Source organism: Notothenia coriiceps, unplaced genomic scaffold, assembly GCF_000735185.1.
Source record: "Notothenia coriiceps isolate Sejong01 unplaced genomic scaffold, NC01 NC01_scaffold00037282, whole genome shotgun sequence".
In the NCBI taxonomy this organism is placed as follows: domain Eukaryota; kingdom Metazoa; phylum Chordata; class Actinopteri; order Perciformes; family Nototheniidae; genus Notothenia; species Notothenia coriiceps.
Genome location: NW_011369983.1, coordinates 105710 through 126678, shown reverse-complemented (window position 1 = coordinate 126678; position 20969 = coordinate 105710). Strand labels below are relative to the sequence as shown.

At 42.0% G+C, this 20969-nt stretch overlaps 1 protein-coding gene and 1 non-coding gene across 4 annotated transcripts; one reads left to right on the top strand and one right to left on the bottom strand.

The window, feature by feature from the left end:
- Positions 1-1223: 1223 nt before the first annotated feature.
- LOC104967429 (E3 ubiquitin-protein ligase RBBP6) lies at positions 1224-16604 on the bottom strand. Of its 3 annotated transcripts, none has more exons than XM_010796871.1 (20): positions 15474-16604; positions 13452-13551; positions 13211-13250; positions 10797-10838; positions 10575-10663; positions 10344-10440; positions 10112-10254; positions 9756-9928; positions 9237-9340; positions 8723-9120; positions 8546-8609; positions 8146-8254; positions 7992-8049; positions 7581-7904; positions 7191-7286; positions 5435-7046; positions 4459-5120; positions 4263-4336; positions 4096-4171; positions 1224-3223 (listed from the first exon to the last, which is right to left on the bottom strand). In XM_010796871.1, the coding sequence occupies exons 1-20, from the start codon at positions 15637-15639 to the stop codon at positions 2293-2295; spliced, it is 5358 nt and encodes a 1785-aa protein (XP_010795173.1). In that variant the 5' UTR covers positions 15640-16604; the 3' UTR covers positions 1224-2292. The 3 variants fall into 3 exon arrangements, with proteins under 3 accessions (XP_010795173.1, XP_010795174.1, XP_010795176.1); XM_010796872.1 differs by having other exon boundaries at positions 8146-8251; XM_010796874.1 differs by having other exon boundaries at positions 10112-10248.
- Positions 16605-17798: 1194 nt separating this feature from the next.
- On the top strand, positions 17799-17880 carry trnal-aag (transfer RNA leucine (anticodon AAG)). Its single transcript has one exon. It is a non-coding gene; the product is annotated as a tRNA-Leu (tRNA).
- Positions 17881-20969: the final 3089 nt, after the last annotated feature.

Genomic DNA, 20969 nt, shown 5'->3' with positions numbered 1-20969 from the left:
AGACTGAAGCACTCTTTGTTCACCAATCAATCTTAAAACAGATATGGAGCCATTGAAGGGTCTTGAATAAACAGTGATTGTATGGGTTCTTGTCTCTTGTGTTGTTGTTGGGGGTTTTCAGTATGTTTGTGTCTTTGTTAGCGTTGTTTCTCGTCTTGCTTCTTTTTCTTATGTTCATTTTTGGTGTTGAAACTAAGACTCCAGAGATGCAATATAAATGTAAGACTTGGTCTGACAATAAGGACTGGTCAGTATGTCCGTGGGGCTTAAACTGCATGGGAAATCAAGAGAAAAGTTAAACATATATAAAACTATTTTATTATTTCATGGAGTTTCTAGAAACCTTCTTTTGAATAGTTGACTTTCTTAATGAACCCAAGTAAAGAGATATTACATTTTAAATAGAGCAATACACCTGTTCACATATTCTTAGATGATGGGAGCACAGGGGAAACAAAGGTAACAGTTTTAGTTTGATCTCCACACGACTGACAGCCCAACCAATTAAATGTACGTCTCAGCTAGTAGCAGGAGTATTCTTCTTATTTTACGTAAACAGAACTTTTCTTTTTAACTTTGGGTCAATTCGATTTGGATCTTGCGAACTATCAAGTCAATGCTGAGGTTGGGAAGTGGAACAATTAGCATAAACTCAAATTAGAGTAAAGTAACCCCCTTTTAATCTATGTAAATCCTTTTTGATTGACAGATCAGTGCAATGCTTGTCTTGATTGAACTGTTGTGGCAGTTTGCTGTATAACTCGTGGGTGTATGCGGTAACCTGTTTACTTTTGTATTACTGTATTTAGAGTCCTTGTAAAGTGGGTCTGATCTCAACGCCATCCGCTGTATAAAATGTTGTACATTTAAAATGTTTTTTTTATTTATTTCGGTAAGAGTAATTCCACATTATTCATTCATTGACACCGACAGCACTATATTGTACTGTGCAATGTTTAAGTTTAAGCACATGGTTAGCTTTATACGTTTTTTTACTGAATTCATTTTTTTTATATAATTCTGGTTTTTGCACTTTTTAATAAGAAATTGATATTTTCTCCTTATACCTCATCATTCTAACCTTTTAAAAACACCTAAAATATTCAGTTGGTGTTCCTAATAGTTCAAATGTTGTGAACGTCGTACAACAAGTAACCTCCTTCTGTGTGGTCATCACACAGAAGGAGTTCAATGATTGATAAAATACCACAGACACATTTTCTTGAGGTCAAAACATTTTAATAAAAAAAGAAAAGTAACAACTCGTCTGTAGGAACACCTGTCCTCCACTTCGCCTCACTTCTGTCACATTTCACTTTCACACCGACACATTCACTCAGACTAATAATATACAGCTGCTGCACCTTTGGAACAAAAACATGCTGACCGATTTGACATTATTAATAAACACATCCTAGATTCAAACAAGCCACTGTAGCATGGCCACATAACGGTTTGTTTTCACTTTAAAAAGGACCATATTGGCAATTCTGCCGGCTTTCGCACATCAATAACAAATAAATGCTAACCATTTCCAAATAATTACTGGATTTCTTTCTTATTAAGTTTGGTAAGAAATGTTAACCTTCCAAGAATGTTTTGTTGCCTCCCTTTTACATCTGTTAAGTACCAAAAGAAAAACTACTACAATGATTGAAACCAACTGCTGCCTGAAAATGAGATAAGGCTTGAAAATGGTTAGCAGTCATGAAAAGCATAAACGATTTTGAACTTATAAGACAAAAACCAAAGTACAGTCCCTAAACAAAGGGCTTACAACGGCCCTCATTACAATGAAGTCATTCAGTAAGTTAACCTTGAACAGCACAGAAATGATTATTATGAGAAGCAATAGTTCATCTCTATTTACAAATTCCTCAGAGGCGGAGACAGAGTGATTCCTCGTCTACAGAGAAGCAATCACATCCCTGAGTACAGTGTTCGTTATTCCTATCGTTTCAATTCATTGCTGTGTGATCAGTTATCTCCGTTAAGTCCTTTCTGGCGGGCGCTAGTTTGATCACAATAGTGCAGCTGTTTCACTCCAGAGTTCTGACCCAAAGTCACAAAGAAGAGGCTCACGTTGAACATTAAAGGAAGGGGTCATAACGCTGCCGTGACATGAAGTGAAAGACAGCCGGCGTCAGGGACGAAGACGTGTTTCATCCAGTTCCTTCAGAGTGGCACAAGGAGCAGCAAGCCAGTGTGAGCGGATATTTCTAGATGCATCATTCTCTCCTCGGTAACAGGGAAGGTCACAGAATGTGGGCGGCAGTATTAGCCTAGCCCCTGTTAGCAAGAAGCCACTTCCTCTGCTTTCTCCATCTTCTCCTCGTCCTCCTCCTCCACATCTTTGTCCTTGCTCTTTTTGTGTTTCTTTTTCTTGTGTTTGTGCTTGTGCTCCTTCTGTTCTCCTTCTTTCTCCTGGATGCTGTGCTTCTTGTGCTTCTTGTGTTTCTTATGTTTCTTGTGTTTCTTCTTCTTCTTGTCCCCGGTGGTGGATGTTGCCGTGCCGCTGTGGTTGCTAGGGGTGGGGGTGGAGGGTTGGCTGTTGGAGACGCTGGCGCTGCCCCCTCTCTCCGCCTCTGACCCCTCTCCTTCGCTGTAGTCGGGCACAAAGGCGGCCTCGTCTGTCTCCCGCCCGAGGTCCGAGCACAGGCGCTGTCTCCTGGGCTCTGGTCCTCCCCCCCCCCTGCCTTCTGCGGCCCTCTCCTCCTTCCCCGTCACTCCTCGCCCCTCATCTCTCTTTGGAGCTCTGCCTTCCTCTCTCCCCCCTCTCCCCTCCTCCCTCCCAAGTTTGATTTTGGTTGGTTTGTCAGAATTTGTCTGTGTCGTCCTCCCACCTTTACCCTCTTCCCTGGGTGCCCTCGCCTTCTTCTCTTCCCGTGCGACTCCTCTCCTCTCCTCCCTGGTTGCATCCGGCCCCTCCCCCCTGACGGGTTTAGGTGCTTCGCTCGGCCCCTCCCTGCCTCGGCTCTTCTGGGGTGCTGGTGAGGGCTCCTTGGGTGCAGTAAGTCCGTTTTCCTGGCCTTCTTCGTCCTCTTCTCTCTCCCACTTGGAGCGAGGGGGGGGCTGGATGACCGGCTCCTCCATGGCTGGGCTCACTGCCGGGCTGAGGCTCGGGCTGCGGGCACCCACAGGGCTGGACGGAGGCTGCTCTGCAGGTTTGGAGGAGGCACTCTTCTGATCTTTGTCTGACTCTCGCTTTGTTTCTTGAGTTGACCTAGGGTTGATGGAAAAACAGCCAATGTTTAAAAAGGGTCATTCACAAATGTAGCATTTAATTGGTACAACAATGTCGGATTTACGATCAACGGTTTACAAACTAAACCAAATGAACCTTTTGTATTCCATGCATTCTTCTTTCTTGTGAAAACATGCCGCCTACTTTACAGATAAATCAACACGGCCGCTGGCGGTTTGGTCGGAGCTTTGGCTGTTTGAGCTAATAGCAGCTAATGTAGAGTCCGGCCGCTAGCCTCCCGGGGGGCTACATGCATCTGGGAAGAAGTCTTGACCCCCAAACAGACGCAGACTCAAGTGTCATCACTATCTGGCTCACTCTTCACACACATCAACAACGCTGTGTAATCAAAACACTTTTTCCTGAGGCTGCAAGGAATATATATTGTTTTATAATCAAATAATTGGCTGCCATCTTCAAAATATTTGAAAAGCAGCAAATGGCCATAACTGAGAAAATGGAACCAGCCAATCTTTGGAATGTTATCGATCGCCAAAGATGCCAGTTTATTTTCCTAGCTCCATTGGTTTGTATTTGTAGATGGAAACTTCTTAAAAGAAATGGCTCAACATGTTGAGAAATGTAATTTTACATTATAGACATTATAGAGAGGATTGATACCAAGTATCCATAAAGTAAAACATGATAGTTAGTCCCTAATAACAAAATAAACTATCGACAATTTCACAAATTCAAATAACCTCTGTAAGAATGTCCAAGGAAATTTGATTTATAGGTTGAACCAATGACAATGAACAACAAAACACTAAGGAATTATAAAACAACAAATTATGAAACCTTTAAAAAAAAAATGAAATTGTTCCTGATTAACAGACAGAAATCAGACTCACTTTGTGGAGCTGGTCAGGACCTTCCTGCTGATCTTCGGTTTGCTTTTAGCAACTGGCCCCTCGCTGTCTTTAACTGCTGCAAGAGAAAATGGGAGGAAGCACAGGTTCAATAAATGCATAAATAGATATAAAACTGAAGTTATCCTCTCTTTAAGAACAAAGATGACCTTCTCTGTGAGGAGCAGCAGCTGGCTTCTCTCCTGCAGGGACACTCCTCTCGGCTCTGTCCTTCGACACGCTCCTGGGAAATGAGATCAAATGACACATTAACAGCTGTGTTTAAAGAGCCACTGGATCATGTTTTCTTTCGTTAATGGATATGAAAAGTGGTTTGATGCGTAGCAGAGTAACACATGTACAAACCTGTGAGATTTAGCCGATCGTTCTGACCCTTCGCCTCTCTCCTTGGAGGATGTGCTCGGCTTCTCCTGAGGCTCCGTCGAGCTCCTGGAGGTGGACGACTTCTCTGCGATGGTCATTTTATCCAGAGAGACAGACCGCCCTCCTGAACCGGAGTTCTTTCGCTCCGTCCTCACCGACCTCTCAGCTTCAGGGTCTCTCTCCACCGTGACTGCGATCTTCTGTGATCCCCTGTCTCTCTCTCGGTCTCTGTCGGACGGCGTGCCTCTCTCTCGGTCTCTTTCGGATGGCGTGCCTCTCTCTCTGTCTCTCTCAGACGCAGTGCCTCTCTCTCTGTCTCTGTCAGACCCTCTGTCTCGCTCTCTGTCCTGTCCCGAGGTTCGGCTCTGCTCCCTGTCCGATCCCTGAGGTCTGTCTCCAGCACTTCCTGGTCTCTCTCTGGAGACCCCCCTCTCAGCAGATGCAGACCGCTCCTTCCTTCCGGCTGCTTCTGCTGCACCGCTGGCTCGGTCTCCTTCGGACACGTTAGCCGCAGCTGATCGGTCCGAGGTGGAGGGCGTCTTCTCGGGACCAGACGGGGCTCTGTCTGAGGGTGGGGTCTCAGTGCTGCCTTTTCTTCCCAGATCTCTGTTCAACTTGATCCTCCTCTGGGTCAGGGGCTTCACCTGGATGTGGATGAAAACACATACAAAAATGTTACAAGAGAATTATAAGTCCATTAATGAGCAGTTTACGGAGTAGAAGGGGAATTGGAAGGGGACGTAGCACTGGGACATGTGATTTTTCTTATTTAAATGTTTTAGTTTTGTTCCATTTTCTACATTATTATGTAACTAATGAAAAAAAATACACTTTAAATGTTGAATTAGAGTTGTAACAAACTTAACAAGCAAAGAGAAAAGATTGTATAATAATACAACTATTTGAAATACCCTCTGTAAAACAAATCTTTGTACCCTGGTGTTTCTGACAAACCCACCTGAAGGTCCATGAGCGGTCGGATGGACCCTCGCTCTGCTTCTCCCCGGCCCATCTCGCGGCTCCCTGGTATGGGAAGAAGACCCGGTCTGTCTGAGTGGGGGAGTCTGTGGACGGGGGGCTGGTGAGACATGGGGGGCTGGTGAGACATGTGGGAATGGGACATGACATCAACTCCACCCCCGAGCCCATCAATTCTCCTCAGCTTTCCAGGAGGTGGTCCGAGAATAGAGCGGCCCTCCTCACCCATTCTCCTCCGACTGTCAGGGGAGGGAGGGCGGTGGAGGAGGAGAGGGAGTCCGTGTTGGTGAGGGATGGGGAGGAGACCACCGCCCTGGGGGAGATCCCTTCTCCCGTGGATGTCGTGGCCCTGGCGAAGCCCGTCATGAAGAGAGGGATGGTGTAGAGAGGACAGTGGAGGGGTCTTTAGCAGGGGGGGCCTCACTGCTGAGCTTTTACTCTTTTCCTTTTTAGGGGTAGTTGGGTTAGGGGCATCTTCTTGTTTGGGTTTAACGCTCTTTAGCGGCTTAGTGGTGGAGGAAGAGGAAGAGGAGGAAGAGTCTTTCTTTTTGGTAACAACTGCCTCCACAGTCTTTTTCTTCACCTTCTCCGTCTTAACCTTCACGCCCTCTGTCTTGACTTTAGCTTTGACCTTCAGAGCCTTGTCCTTCTTCGTCTTATCGGACGGAGTCTTCGATGTCGACTTGGTTGAGGGTTTGCTGGATGCGCCTTTAGAGGACGGAGCTTTAGAGGATGCGGCTGAAGCCTTTGAGGAAGAAGGAGGAGATTTAAGGAGTGAAGGCACATCGTCCATTGGTTCGTCTCTGACAGGAGTAGCGTCCCCTCTGTCCACTGACTGGTGGGACGACTCCGATTCGTCCCCAGTCCTCTTCTTCTTTACTTTCTTTGTCTTTAAGAGTTTGGAACTGGACTTGGCGGCTGAGGAGGAGGAAGACTGAGGATGATGAGGGGGAGCACCTCTCTCTTCCCGCCCTCTTCTTCCTCTCCCTTGGGGGGAGTAGTCTCTATTTAATGGGGACATTCTGTCCTTCTCCCTGTCTCTGCTGCCACGACCTTTGTGATGCATTGAGGGATGTTGGTTGTCATAGCCTTTGTAGTACTTGTTGTACCACTCGGCATATTCCTTCTCCCACTGTCGATACCTTTCTTTTTCCCAGCGGTCATTGCCACCAGGACTCGGACCCTTCATTTCATACGGTGGGAGCTCCCGGGGGGGCGGCTTTCGTCCTCCAGGGCTGCGGGGACGGAAACCAGCAGGGCCAGGGCCAGGGGAGCGAGAGCGTGACCTGTAGGGTACGGGACCGGGACCGGGTCCGGCTCCTTCTGCTCCCTCCCAGCCACCTGGGCGGAAAGGGGGAGGGGACCGTGGGGAGCCAGAGCGCCGATATCCATAAGACCTTGAGCGAGAGCGGGACCTTGAACGTGAGCGTCCATAACTACGTCCATTACGTCTTGAATAAGGGGAGCGGGGATAGGACCGGCCATGGGAGCGTGAGCGGGATCGACTCGGGGAATAAGAGTAGGACCTGGATCTTGATCTGGAGCGAGAGTAAGGAGAACGGCTGAACGGAGAGCGACTGTAGGACCGGGATCTAAAAAGAAAGTTAAGAAACCAGAAGAAAACAAGGGGAGAAAGAAAGGAGATCAGGAACACATTGTAACAAATGGCTTTAAGGAATATTCATCTGGGATGAGTTATAGGAACTATAAACTATTCGCTCGCTTGATGAAGTTACCTTGAATAAGATGGTTTTCTTCTCTTTGGTGCATTTCTGTACTTCATAAGCTCTTTGTGGAAGTCTTTAGTAAATTCATCTAGTTTGGAGGTGACACTGAGGACACAAAGACAAAAACACTTGTTGAAAATCTGCAATTACCAATTCAAGATTCCAACCCTGAGTGATTGTAATATTCTTTCAGAATGCAAATTGTTTATGTGAAATGAACAAGTAGGTCTTCACATAAGACATTTGCTTTGGGTATTGGTACCTAACATAAAAAGAATCTGAAGAAAATACAGAAATCTAAATGTGTGCTATAAACATAAATCAAAATGTAAGGGCGTTGTAGTTTTTGGAAGTGACATAAGGAGTTTGAGGACCCAAAATGAAAAAGAAACCACTTACTTGTCTTGTCTGTGGTGTCGCTGTCTGTAGAAATCTTCTTTAGAGAGGGGGGGCTGAGGCATGGGGGGCAGGGGCATGAGAGGGGGCTGGACACCAGGGGGAACCCAGGGGGGGTTCAGCCGTGGTGGTCCGGGGACATACACAGGCTGGGGTGGGTAACCCATGACAGGAGGGAGAAGGCCAGGGCCAGAGGAGTACGGAGGTGGGTAGGACTGTGGTGGGGGAGGGTACATGGAGGGTGCTGGGTACATTGGAGGAATAGGTGCAGGGGGTGGGCCTGACTGGAGGTAAGGGGGGGGGTGCTCCGGTCTGCCTCTGTTAAACCTGGTACAAAGAAATGGACACAAATCATTGTGAGGTCGACATATTACAACAAAAACCTTGAAACCGATCAGATCTATGGGGTCTTACCTCTCCCAGGGCCTGCCTCCCCCCCTGTGAGATTGTTGGTTTGGCCGGGACTGGTGACCTGATAAAGCAGTGACAAGAATTTGTTATTTTCAGGTAAAAAAGTTGATTTCAAGGTTACTTCATCTCCTTATATGGCCTAAATTGAAGTTCTTACCGGGAAGATGAGGAGGGTGAGGAGGATGAGGAGGGTGAGGAGGATGAGGAGGATGAGGAGGTGGCCTTAAAGGTGGCGGGTGGCCCATTACAGGTAAACGGTAGTTCTGCTGGGGAAAAGAAAAGAGAGAAATGTTGTTACCCCGATGGGAAGTTACCAATCCTCGCAATCATGGATGCAAATAATGCTTCATTTTTTTTTGCATTTGCGAGATAATCATTATAGTCATCAGCTCTTAAATTCTCTGTTTGCTGGTAATCTTACAATAATACATATAAATACTTTTTTTTATGTTTATAATATGATGGTAGATAATCTGCACATGTTGAATCTCGTGTTGCAGCGAATGCGTTTAAAGGCAGTGAGACAGGATTCATTCAGGAGTTCAAGGCAGACTCACCGGTGGTCCACTTTCCGAGGGTCCTGATGAGTCTGGTCTCACATAAGGTTCAGGATCCACCTCACTAAAACATAACAGACACATTATGATAAGTTACAATTATTATACACTTCAAAAAGTCAACCTTTTGAGTAGGTTGGCGTAGGTGAAATAATTGAATCCAAGAGGTAAACTTACCCGCGTGGGGGTGGTTCACTGTGGCTGGTGGAGTGAATAGGAGAGTGGTGGTCAACAACAGGTTCGGGGGCTGGAGAGTCAACCTCCTTCAACAGTTCTTCAACAGAGTCAGCATGAGGAGGGGTAGGAGCAGAAGGAGATGCAGGAGCAGGAGCAGCAGCAGGTGAAGGAGCAGCTGCGGGCGACGGGACCCTTACTGGGGGGGCAGTGGGGGCAGTGGGGGGGGTGATCGTAGGAGGAGGAGGAGGAGGAGGGGGCTGAGGGATGTGAGCCATCAGTGGGTCCTGCTGCCTGGACTGCCGGAGCAGCTGGAGGCGCGGTGGAGGCGGGGCTGAATTTTGGACCTGCTTGCGCAATTGTTTGGTGTATCCCGTCTCATTCTTAAAGTTATTGACAGCCTGCATGAAGAAAACAGATGATACATATTGTTAAAAGTATAGTTTTTCTAGTTTTGCTACAAGTTCAATTGAAATGCACACAGCAAAACGCTTGCATTTCCAGGGGGGGGGGTTACCTGTCTAAGAAACTTGTTGGCGATAAGATTATCCGGTGAAACGTCTGACTGTTTGCATGTGAAGCAGATGTGCTCCTCGGAGTCCAATAAGGTTGTTCTGATACCTGAAACCAAACAGTTCTTTATTAGAAATAACAATATAAATAACAAATACAAATCTTGTTTACACATTCTTTTCACATTTATGATAGGGTGACATTTTTGAGAAAATATGTTCACTAAACAATTAGAGCATAATTAGACTTTCAAGGAGATTTAAAAATTCCCAGACATTGATTGTAAAATAATTCCAAATACACGTTTAAAAAAACCACACAATGACATGTTGCTGTGCTGCGGACTCTAGGGGCTACTGTCGATTAAATTAGTATTACTTCCACTTTCCCTTAAACGTCCACACAGTGCGGGCATATGATTATGCAGCGGGACCTTAAAACAGACAATCAAATATTTGCTTGGCATAGACCAGCTTTGACTTTAATTCTGTATTACTAATGCCCATTATGAGTAAGGACTCACAATCATCACAGTAACTGTTTCCACAGCAGGGTATCACTACGGCATCCGTCATGAGGTCGTTGCAGATCGGACACAGCAGTTCGTCTGGGATTGGGTCTGTGTCGTCCTCAGATGATGACTGGTCGTGCGGAACAAACGGAGGCCGCTCCTTCTTTCCTTGTGCGTATGCCTCCCTGTATCAACAGAAATGTGTTTTTGAGTTTTGAGGTCAACATGTCACTAGCAACAAAAAAAAGAAGTAATTAACAGGTTTTTATTGAAGCAACTACAAAATGGGAAATGACAAAGACACATGTGACTCCACTCAACGTGCTTTAAAAGTATATTATACAGTGAGTGGTTGTGGGTTGACATACGCATCTATTGCAGGTATGGCGTATTCTCCGGTGCTGGTTAACATGGCTCCCTTAGTGCCTGGCTCTGCTTTCACCATGAAGCTCTGAGGAATGCCTTTACTGATCCTTACTGGCTTAGGACCCTCCACACTCTTATCCTGGATCTCAAAAATAAAAACAAAATGACCATCCAATCATCCAACTGTCACAAAGTAGAGATTAACCCTATATACTATGAATAATCAATAATTACCAGGAGCAAGGGGCATTGTCGAATATAGTGGCCAGCCTTTCCACAACGAAAGCAGGTATAGTGAGCAGGCGGAGGTCCAACTGCCTTCTTGGAGTAACTATAGAGACAAGTTCAATACATTTATTAAAAACTAGATACAGCTTCAGAATTTTTAGTACACGGCTATGAGCTTCAAAGAAAAACAGAAATTGCAACTTTAATCAAGTAAAACAACACAATGTGTGTACTAACTGTATTGGGTCATATTCATGATTGGACTGAGACATCATGGCTTTAATCTTGTCGTCCTCTGATGCATTAGCGTCAACCAGGTTAGCCGTCTAAAAAAACAAATGGGAAAGCAGGGAAAACAAAAGATAAAAAGGAGGTTGTCGACCTCACAAGATAAGAGGAAACATGTACTCACTACAAAACATTTTCTAGAATTACAGCCAGCATTTACAAGAACAGTACCTTGGCTAGTTGGGCAAGTGACATAGATGGAGAAGAATCAGTCTGCAGGAGAGAGTACAGATATTAAAGGTTATAACATCATATATAATATATAAACACTGGAAGAGCCCAGATAGTTCCCCACCACATCTGTGTCCAGTCCCTTAGAGCGTCCATCTAAGTCTTTGTTGAGTACTCGTTGAGATAATGCAGGTATACGAGTGAGCATTAAAAAAAGAAAATATGGCTTTTCCTCTCTACTGAAGGCATTGAGTCATAATCCATTCAAAGACAATTTAAATAAAACTGATCTTGTGAAAGTCTCATTGAGGGTTTTGGTTTATTCACAGCCACATTTAATTAAAATATTTAAATTGTTTGGATATTAACCAAAATATAAGGATCTACAAAAAATGGACTTTTAACAATTAACAGTTTGTCCTTTATGCTAACTCACTTTTAGAAAATGGTTACCAGGCAATATAAAAGTATGACAGCGATCTCACTCTTGCAATTTACTATCCTGAAAAATTGAAATGATAGACCTGCTGAGTCTTTAAGTTATAACTATGGTTATTATGTTGAACTGCTTCTTCATCACTTCAAACGGTCTTCACTGTTTGAGCCAAATCAGCATATTTTCTAAATATAAAATACTGTCACATCTCTCCATTTGAGACAGTAAAGCTTCTTCTGATGCAAAAGCAGAGGGCAATTTTCTCAAAGGAAAACTTGACATTTAATCTTAGCATGCCTTTTCCCTTAACCGGCACACAGCGATTTGACTTTTTGCACCGACTTGTCATAGTTGTAAGAGATTTCATTAAAACCAGCTCAAGACTTCTTCTGTAACTTAATGAGCATGCAGGGATTGGTGCCAAGATGTTTAATGAGAGCGGCAGACACTGTTAAGTGTCAAATATTTCGAGCTGACGAGACACAAATGTAGAAATGCTTCTTTTAAACGAAAGGGCTAGAAGAAGAAGAAATGTACAAGTCAAGTGTTCCTTCAGAAGTTACCCTAAATAACCCATTAAACCACTAGAGTGAAGGCTAAAATCCAACTGAAGGGATGTTTCAAATGCAGGTCAGGAGTCAATGAGCGATGAGAATTAAGACTCACGCATGGACAAAATAAAACGATTTTTTTTAGCAATAAACAAAATGGCTGCTCTGCCTCATACTTGCGAACAAGTAAATAAAAAGTTAACAGGATGGGTTGTCCATCATGACTTGCAGGGCTCAGACGAAAGACTGGGTATTGCAGAATGCTGTGGAGGGAACACACAGGGATCTGGTGCACGCGGTTCTGACACGGAACCACTGAAGAACTTTATTGACAGGTTCTGCAGCTTACAGCTTACAGGACACACTACACCAGTATACTTCTCACTGCAGCAACCTTGGAAAGCCTCCAGAGATTGACAAGATATTTACTGATGATGTGTCAAAGTACTTTGTGATAATGGCACAACATTACACGCCAGTGGCTAAGGCACAGCATCTCATGTATCAAAACTAGCTTTTAACCCATACCTGGTTCTTTGTAAAAACAGACACTTAGTTATCTGAATTAATTCAAAGCATTGAACTCATCAGGATGAAATATGTGTGCCTCTAAGGGTTATGTGCAGTCCATATTCAATGCAGAATAGAACATCTTAATGGTGAAATTGTACAGGACAAAACAATTGACATTGGCAAATGTTACTGAACAACAGATTTAGGTATTAAAGTTTAGCAGGATGAGCGTTCAAAACAAAAACCACTGGCGAGTCTTTTCCACCCAAACAACTTTAGTCTTGTAATTGTAATCAAAGTTAATTACAATCAATCAATCCCAGCCACACTGTACTTCATTGGGTTCTTAACCACATAAGGATTAAATATTTTCACAGAAAATAAAATGACAATTATCAATACAAAAATATGATATTTTCCCTTTACAAACCCCTTTAAAATACATTTGTCTAGCCTGAAGCAGGCTACAAAACCATTTCATTATGAAATACAGTCATTAACAGTTTAAATTATTTCTTCAGTCAGTTAAATTGTCAACAGTTCAACAATCGTTAGGTTCAGAGCATAAGAAAAACAATGGTGGCTAGTCTGTTGTTTCTCATCTTAACCTCATCTCTTTCAGTAATTGTAAACTTTAATCTGCTTACTTCAAAACAGACACCCAGGGTTTTTAGAGAAACAACAAACTATTTTTTTAGCTGTGTTGACTCCAAAAAACCCTCCCACAAAGACATCAAATAACACATAGAGGTTGAGATCTCAACACAAATGTAGCCAACACACAGTGAACAGAGGATACACACAACTTAATCATTGCTGACAGAATGTTCTCAAGAAAGGTGACTAAAGCAAGAAAAAGGGGGGGAGAGAGAGGTGAGAGGAGAGAGTGTTGAATTGGGGTTTGTTTTACATACGGGTCTAGAAGATCCCACCACAGCTGTGTCAGAACGATCTCTGCAGAAACAAAACGAATAAAAACATCAGTTGTTGACATGACTCAAAGGCAACTTGTGACTGACTACAGGACATACAGCTATAATTAGTTAATAGAACACCTTGTATCGCTGCTTTAAAATAAATCAGGAAATCGAACTAATCTGTTCATGACTTCAAATTATAAGCAACCATACTGCTCAATCGTGTATGTACACTTACACAATGAACGTCCTGCCAGCAGGTTTTACTCCACCAAGCGGAGTACGGCGAACGATCACGGACGAGTGCTTCGGGATGTGGATTTCATCATCTGTGTATTCTGCAAAACATGACACAAATTATAAGAAAACATAGAACATTGTTCGGCACAATAAAAAGTGAAGTAACTTCAGTCCAAACATCAAAACAGATGAAGTAAATAAGTTATGTTCATTAGTGTCTTAACATATACTTCTAAAGCAATACATTATATATATATATGTTATCATATTATAAGAGTTTTGGGCGTTTACAATGGCTTGAATCATCTCACAACTTAACTTTAAGCGGTAACATATTGCATTACAATAAGATCATATTTAGGGCTGCACGATATTGAAAAAAACTATCATCGCATTTTGCTTCTGGCGACTAGATTTATGATTCAAAAATTATAAAAGTAGGGTTGACATGTGGAGATTATCCGGCTGAAAAAAAACGTGATCCCTCTTAAATGTGTGTCAACCACAGACCTTATTTCGAGCTATTTTCCAAAATCCTATGGAGAATTTGCATTGGTTTTTGACGAAGGAGCCGAAAGAAGTTTACTTCCGGGTTTAAGGACACGTCACTGCAGCTGAGTGACGCGTAGCCAAAACCGGAAGCTGCATACACACCATTAGCAGCTAACTTTTGTGCTCCGATTTTTACATAAAAATTGAATTATGGATTATAAACATTTGCTTCAAAGCCACATATACATTATTAACCTATGGATCAACCGATTCAGCCGAGTTTTTTCTCGTTTTAATGCCATTGAACACGTCTTTTGATCAGATTGACAGCTACGGTGAGACGATCTCCCGTAAAAGCTCCGTAAAGGTACGTGTTGTGATGTCTGCTTCCCCTGTCGCGTGATCGGATCGCTTAGTGATGATACTATACTTAAATAATCTGTGGAGTCTCAGCTTTAATCGGATATATTGTATGTGCAGTTTAGATAAGTAATAAGGGTATATTTATTTTTTGAATTATGTGCTAAAGTGCGTTTTTTTTAATCGCGCATGCGCGTATCGCAGTTATTGCCATGACACGATATATCGTTAAGCCCTAATAGAAATGGATACAAACAAACCTCAGCTTTTTTGTATGAATTAGGAAGTTGATAGCCATAATATTATGGGTATTATAATTGATGTATACATTAATTTAATATATGCAATTAAGACAAATGGTACAGAGTTAAAACTATAGATTGACAAAAAATGTGTTTGCAACTTTCTTTATCATTAATAATTGGTCATTATTAACAGTCATTTAGAAAAGAAGAATCATAGAAGTTCATCGATTCAATCATTGTTTTGGTTATTTTCCTTTGGTGTGATGTAATCTAATACGTTTGTTATGATAGCCAAGGTTCATACACTTTTTCACCAATAATTTTCAATGACTTTTCCATGACCTTTACCTAATTTTCCATGACCAAAGACATTACTCTTTCTCAGCAGTACCACTGAAAATGGTTTATTTTAACATGGAACAGGAAAATATGGTCTGCATATGAAACTTGTTGTGCCTATCTAAAACAAATCAAATAGGCTTACTAGCTTCTACACGCTAAAGCAACTACAATCTCTCACCAGCAAAATACCTCGACAGTTAAATGCCGTTTACGTTTCATTACTATACGATACAGTATTTATCATCATTATAGTATTACTATTTCGGCGATTAGATAAAATATAAATTATATTTGATGCAACTTTAGTTACATTTCCATGACTTTTCCAAAACTTTGGGAAAAATATTGTTTTCCATAACTTTTCCAGGGCCTGGAATTAGCATTTTGAATTTCCATGATTTTTCCAGGTTTTGAATGACCGTAAGAACCCTGGATTGCCCTTAGCTGGTGTATCACAATATAGTTTTTTTTATTCGAAAATACTACGTTCCCAAAATGTAAATGTTTCTTATACCGTTATTCCAAAAATACTGGAGGACATTTTCGTGCCAAGTGTTGTAATGAGTCAGCTGATCACATACCTTCTCGAGTCTGCGCATTGGTGATCTGCAGGTCGCAGTCTGTGGCCTTGAGGCGCTCTCGGCCCATAATCTGCTTTTTAAGCTCGTTGAGGGTGATATGCAGTCCATCGAAAGTGACTGTGTTGTAGTCCAGTTTGGAAGAAAACTTATAGTGAACACACGACATTTTAACAGATCTAAGCACTTAAGTAAATGAAGCACAAGAAAAAAAACACAGGCCTGGTATGATAAAATAAAACAGCGTCAACACTGAACACAGCTAAACTGGTGACTTTAATTGATAAACCTTCTTTATATTCGTTGAAACACTGCAGACAAATAAAGTAGTAAAATGGGGGGGGGGGTTCAGCTCGCAAATTACGGAAGAGTCTTTGTTATTGCAAAAGAAAAATAATTGAGATGTGAGGCCAGAGTGCCATTGAGCGGCCCCGTGTGCCTGTTCAGTTCTTTAGAGTCCGATCAAACATAACAAAGTGCCACCAAATCCAAGAGTGTCCATGCAGCACAACGTGAATCTATAACAGGGTGTGAATGAGGCCAGGTCCGCCGTGAATTGTCTTTGGTGGAAAACCCGGGCCGCCGCGCTACAGGACGCTGGTGTAGCTAACAGCGGGCCTGGGGTTTCCAGAGCATCAGTCCTTAAGTGTTTTTTGCCTTGTTGAAACAGTTCTTATTTGTCAAGTCAAGACAAATCCCACCAAGCTCCACAAAAAAAGTCCACAAAAGCTTCCGCGACGAGTCCACAAATGTTACGTTATCGACGTGAGACCTTGAAGAGAGTATTCTGAAATCGAAATCTACCGTTGAAAAGCGAAATTAGCTAGTTAGCTAATGCCAAGGCTAACATGCTACACCTCGAGATTAGCTAACGGTACCACAACATGTAACATGCCTAACAAAAGCTAACGTTGCTATGCTAACAATGTTGCCCAAATTAGCTATCGAATAATCGAACAAATCCACCAGTTAGGCAATCATGATGCAAGGGTTCCTCTTCAGTGCGCGGTTATGATCCATCACGAAAAGTTGAAAGTTGTGTATCCAGATGAATCTTCAGTTTAAATCCATAAAATCCATTTCTGTGTTCCAAACTGCTTCTACCCTCGCTGTTTCATCAAAATGGCGCAGGTCGGAACCGGATGCATAGAGGGTTATGGCTAGAAAGGATCCGTCTTGTGTAAAACTCTCGCGAGAGTTTGGCTGAATGTCACGTGGCTGAATGTTTACGTTTGGCAGCAGCCTTTCAGTTACGATCGTTAACATCAGTGGGCCACAGCAAAGGATGATGAGAAGCTAAACTATCTATTAATTATGTCAATTACAGGGAGTGTGATTGTTGAAATAGGGTGTTAGCGGTCTTGCTGGTGTTCAAAGAAGAATGACAACACTGTAGATCACCAACACTATGGTTTATTTTTTATTCACAGGCAAGTCAACGTTGTCGCAGTAAAAGTCCCAAGATAGCTCCTGGTGCAATAAAATGTTCCCTTGCAGTGTTTTACTATTATGTCTGATGTTTCTCTATTAATATTGCTGCTGCATTAATGTGTATGTTGCATCATGTTACTGCTGTAGATGTGTTTCCGAGCCGCTCCGATTACAACGAGAGTTACAACGAGAATGTGACGTCATATTTACACTAGACAGATCCTTTCTAGCCATAACCTGCATAGAGGGTTATTCCAAAGAGTACACATGAAGGCAAGAGGTTGAACTTCCGTCAGAGACGAAGCTTCGGTTTATGTCAAAATGGAAGCACACTTTCGTCAGTGGATGACATTGCATATTTAGGTGTATGCATATTTGTCTATGGTCGCACCTACCCATAGGTGCCATTTATACTGGGGACGCTGGGGACATGTCCCCAACACTTTGCATTAGGATCATTTGTTTAAAATGTTCAGAAATTAGCGTGCACATAGAATTGTACACTTATAATATATCCAAACTATTAATAGATGCATTTATTTTGTGATTTATTTTTGGCTTTAATCAAGCATGCGAGTCCACTACTCTTTTATTAATATGTATTCATTTCATGAATCAATCTATCCATAATGTGCGTTCATCATAAAGTCACATGAAAGAAAAGAAAAAGGAGGCGAACTATCTTGTTTCCTGTTGATCTTTGACATTGCCTTCTATACAACATTTCTCCGCCGTGATTGGTCAAATGTTGGAGCAACGAAAGTAATTGGCCAACGAATGTTGGAGCTCGAACTGTCATTGGTCGACGAACTTTGGAGTACGCACTCTCATTGGTCACTTTTCTCTACATACGTACGGAAAACTACGTAATCAACCTTCTCAAGATGGCGTCCTACGGGTAGCGTGGCCGAGCGGTCTAAGGCGCTGGATTAAGGCTCCAGTCTCTTCGGAGGCGTGGGTTCAAATCCCACCGCTGCCAAGGTTTTGTCATGAAATTGCAATAACAGACTGGAAAGCACTACCAGGATCTAAACATATAAATTAGGTCCTCCGTTTAAGTTGAATATGCACTGTAATAGACGACAAGTGTGAGTGCAACATTTTGTTTTATATTTTTATATTGAACAAGCTAGTAAAAAGGCGGACTACTGTTTAAAAACGGGTAGCATGGCAGATTGGTCCTATTTGCTGGGTCAAAGTACCTGTCTCTTCAGAGACATGGGTTCAAATCTAACCACTGCCAGGATTTTAACACAAATCAACCTTGGTTGAAAATCATTCACACTGTCTAAAGGAAGTATGCCCAATTCCAGAGAAAAGTTACTCTGTGAGGTAAATTGTGGATTGTCTTGTACTGGTGTTCTTAGTACATGATGGTACTGTTTATGCGTGATGCAGCTGCTGCCATGGTAACCCATCACCCTGCCTGCTGTTGTAGATTTCTTTAATTTGTTTACGCTTTACCACCATTGTCTCTAACACAGCTTGCTGATGCATGTCCACATACAAGAAGGCCTGCATGTTTTTCAGCACAGAGGGATCAATTATCTTTGATAACTAGTTTTTTTTTCTTCTATTGGCTTCTGTATTTATTTATGCAAGGGCAGACAATTTAATATTCTCCCCTTTCCCAGCTTAGATGTGCCTACTGCATAAAATCAATCAATCAATCAATGTTTATTTATATAGCCCAATATCACAAATGTTACATTTGTCTCAGTGGACTTCACAGTTTGTACAGAATATCAGTATGACAATACGACACCCTCTGTCCTTAGACCCTCACATCGTACAAGGAAAAACTTCCAGAGAAAACCCACAGTTTAAAGGGAAAAATGGGAGAAACCTCAGGGAGAGCAACAGAGGAGGGATCCCTCTCCCAGGACGGACAGACGTGCAATAGATGCCGTGTGTAAATTGAAAAGATAATACATTTGCAACATAGGTAGTCCAAATGTTTGGAAATGCATGTGTGTATAATAGGAATTTTTCTTTTTTAAAAAAGGTTAAAAATTAAGTCGTGGAGGGAGGAAAATAATGGGTTATAATACTTATGACAGAAATTAACAGTCCCGCCATAACAAAAAAGGTGGTTTAGTAAAAGGTTTCCATTTCGTCACTATTTTTTTTTTTTTTTTTTTTTTGGCGAAAGAAATTTTTTTTTTTTTTCGTTGTTTGGAGCCCTAGATCTACCAAAAAATTCGGTTTTTTCTTTTTTGATAATTCTTTGGAATAAAGATTTAGAAAGGGCAAGGAGAAAGTTTTTTAAAGAAAACTTTCTCCCCTTTTTTTCGTTCAGTCGTTTTTTTTTTTTTGTCGACACACTAATGAATTTTTTTTTTTTTGATTACTAAATTTAAACTTTTTCTAAATAAAGTTACAAAGAACCCGAAAATCTTTGTGTTGTATTCCGGTTGTTTTTCTTCTGTTCCAAAAAAGACCGAATTTTCAGTTGTTTTTTACTTGTTAAAAAACGAATTTATTTTCGCGAGACCTGTTTCCCTGAAACAAGAGATAAGAACCAAGAACGAGCCTAAGAATCAAAACGACCGTAAACTAAATGATTAGCTTTGGGTAACTACTAGGATAAAACGTTTTTTCCCCCTGATCTTCCCGGTGGAAATCAAAAACCGCTAAAAAAATTGTCCCCTTTTTGAAAAAACCGGAAAAAAAATTTCCGAACCAAAAATCCAGGAATTAGAAATAGACCTTTGCCCGAGAGTCAAAACATTGCAACAAAGTTTGCCGTAAAAACTTTTTTTTAGAAGGTAGTTTTTTGGGTTTTTCAAAATCGGTACCCTCAAAAACGGTTGTCCCGAAGGTCAACCGAAACCTTGGAAATAAAAAACAAGTTGGTGTATTATAATAAAAAAACCCGGAAAAGGCAAAATCGTTTTAATTTCCTTAAGTAAGACATTTTGAAAGTACAATACGCCTACTATGAGTGATATAAAATAAGTTAGTTCAGGACTACCTTAATTAGTAGATTTATTTTAAGTTCTGACGGAGTTCCTGAATTTTTGCACCTACTGGAATGTAAAAAACTACAATTTGTGCTGGGTTTTGACCGTTCAATAACATGTAACCGGCTTCTTAGATGCCTTTTGTTTAATAAGATTTCTATATAATTGATACCTACCGTAATTAAACCGGAGGTCGACTCCTGACATTCTTAGAACGCAACAATATAAACCTAGTCCTATCTAATAGGAAATGTGTGGGTGTATTTTAGTTAAAGTTCCTGGCGTATGAAGGGTAGATGCATTGTAACGTTTTTAGTCCGTATTAGAACGGGAGTTTTGCTACGTCTCTTTGATCAGGGTACGTAACAATGAAGTTCCGGACCTAATAACATTGAGAATATAGTCCCGACATGGTCTTTCAGGTCACTTCAGCCGAAGTCGACTAAGTTTTACGACGTCGAGCACATGATTGGTCTCAATCCTTTTCCCTAGGTGTAATGGGGACAAGACCGACGGAAATGTGACCGAGGGATATCTTTGTGTCACTCTCTTAAATTTTAAGGAAGAAGAGCGGATGTTTTCGGGAATTACCCGTCCGCGGTAGAATGGACTTTCTTGAGTAATATGGGATAACGATGATCCCGTAACGCAAGGGTTCTTACGTCCCACAACCCAACAAGGATTCAGAGATTTTCATGTTACCCTCGGTCTCGGAAAAGAATAGTTCGAGGTGGAAAACCACTTTAGTCGAAGGTCCAAACACAAGCCTGCCGTCTGTGGGTATAGGTAAAAATTCTCACGCGAATTCTGGAAGGAAAAACTATTTCGAATATCAATCCCGACTAATCTAGTCGGGGATCAAAACGACTATATCCCGAATCAAACAGCCCCCTGTGAATGGAAGAAGGAAGAGAGACAGAATATGGACACATGACGAGTACAAAGGCTAATGGGTCGAAGGGGTTTAAAGAAAGAAAAACCACAGATTATACGGCCCTAGCCTCAGTACCCTACTAGGACGCCAGGACACAGGTACCTAACGCCTCAGGACCTAGAACTCAGCACCGACACAAGGACCTAGTATTAAAGGACCTCCTATAATGAG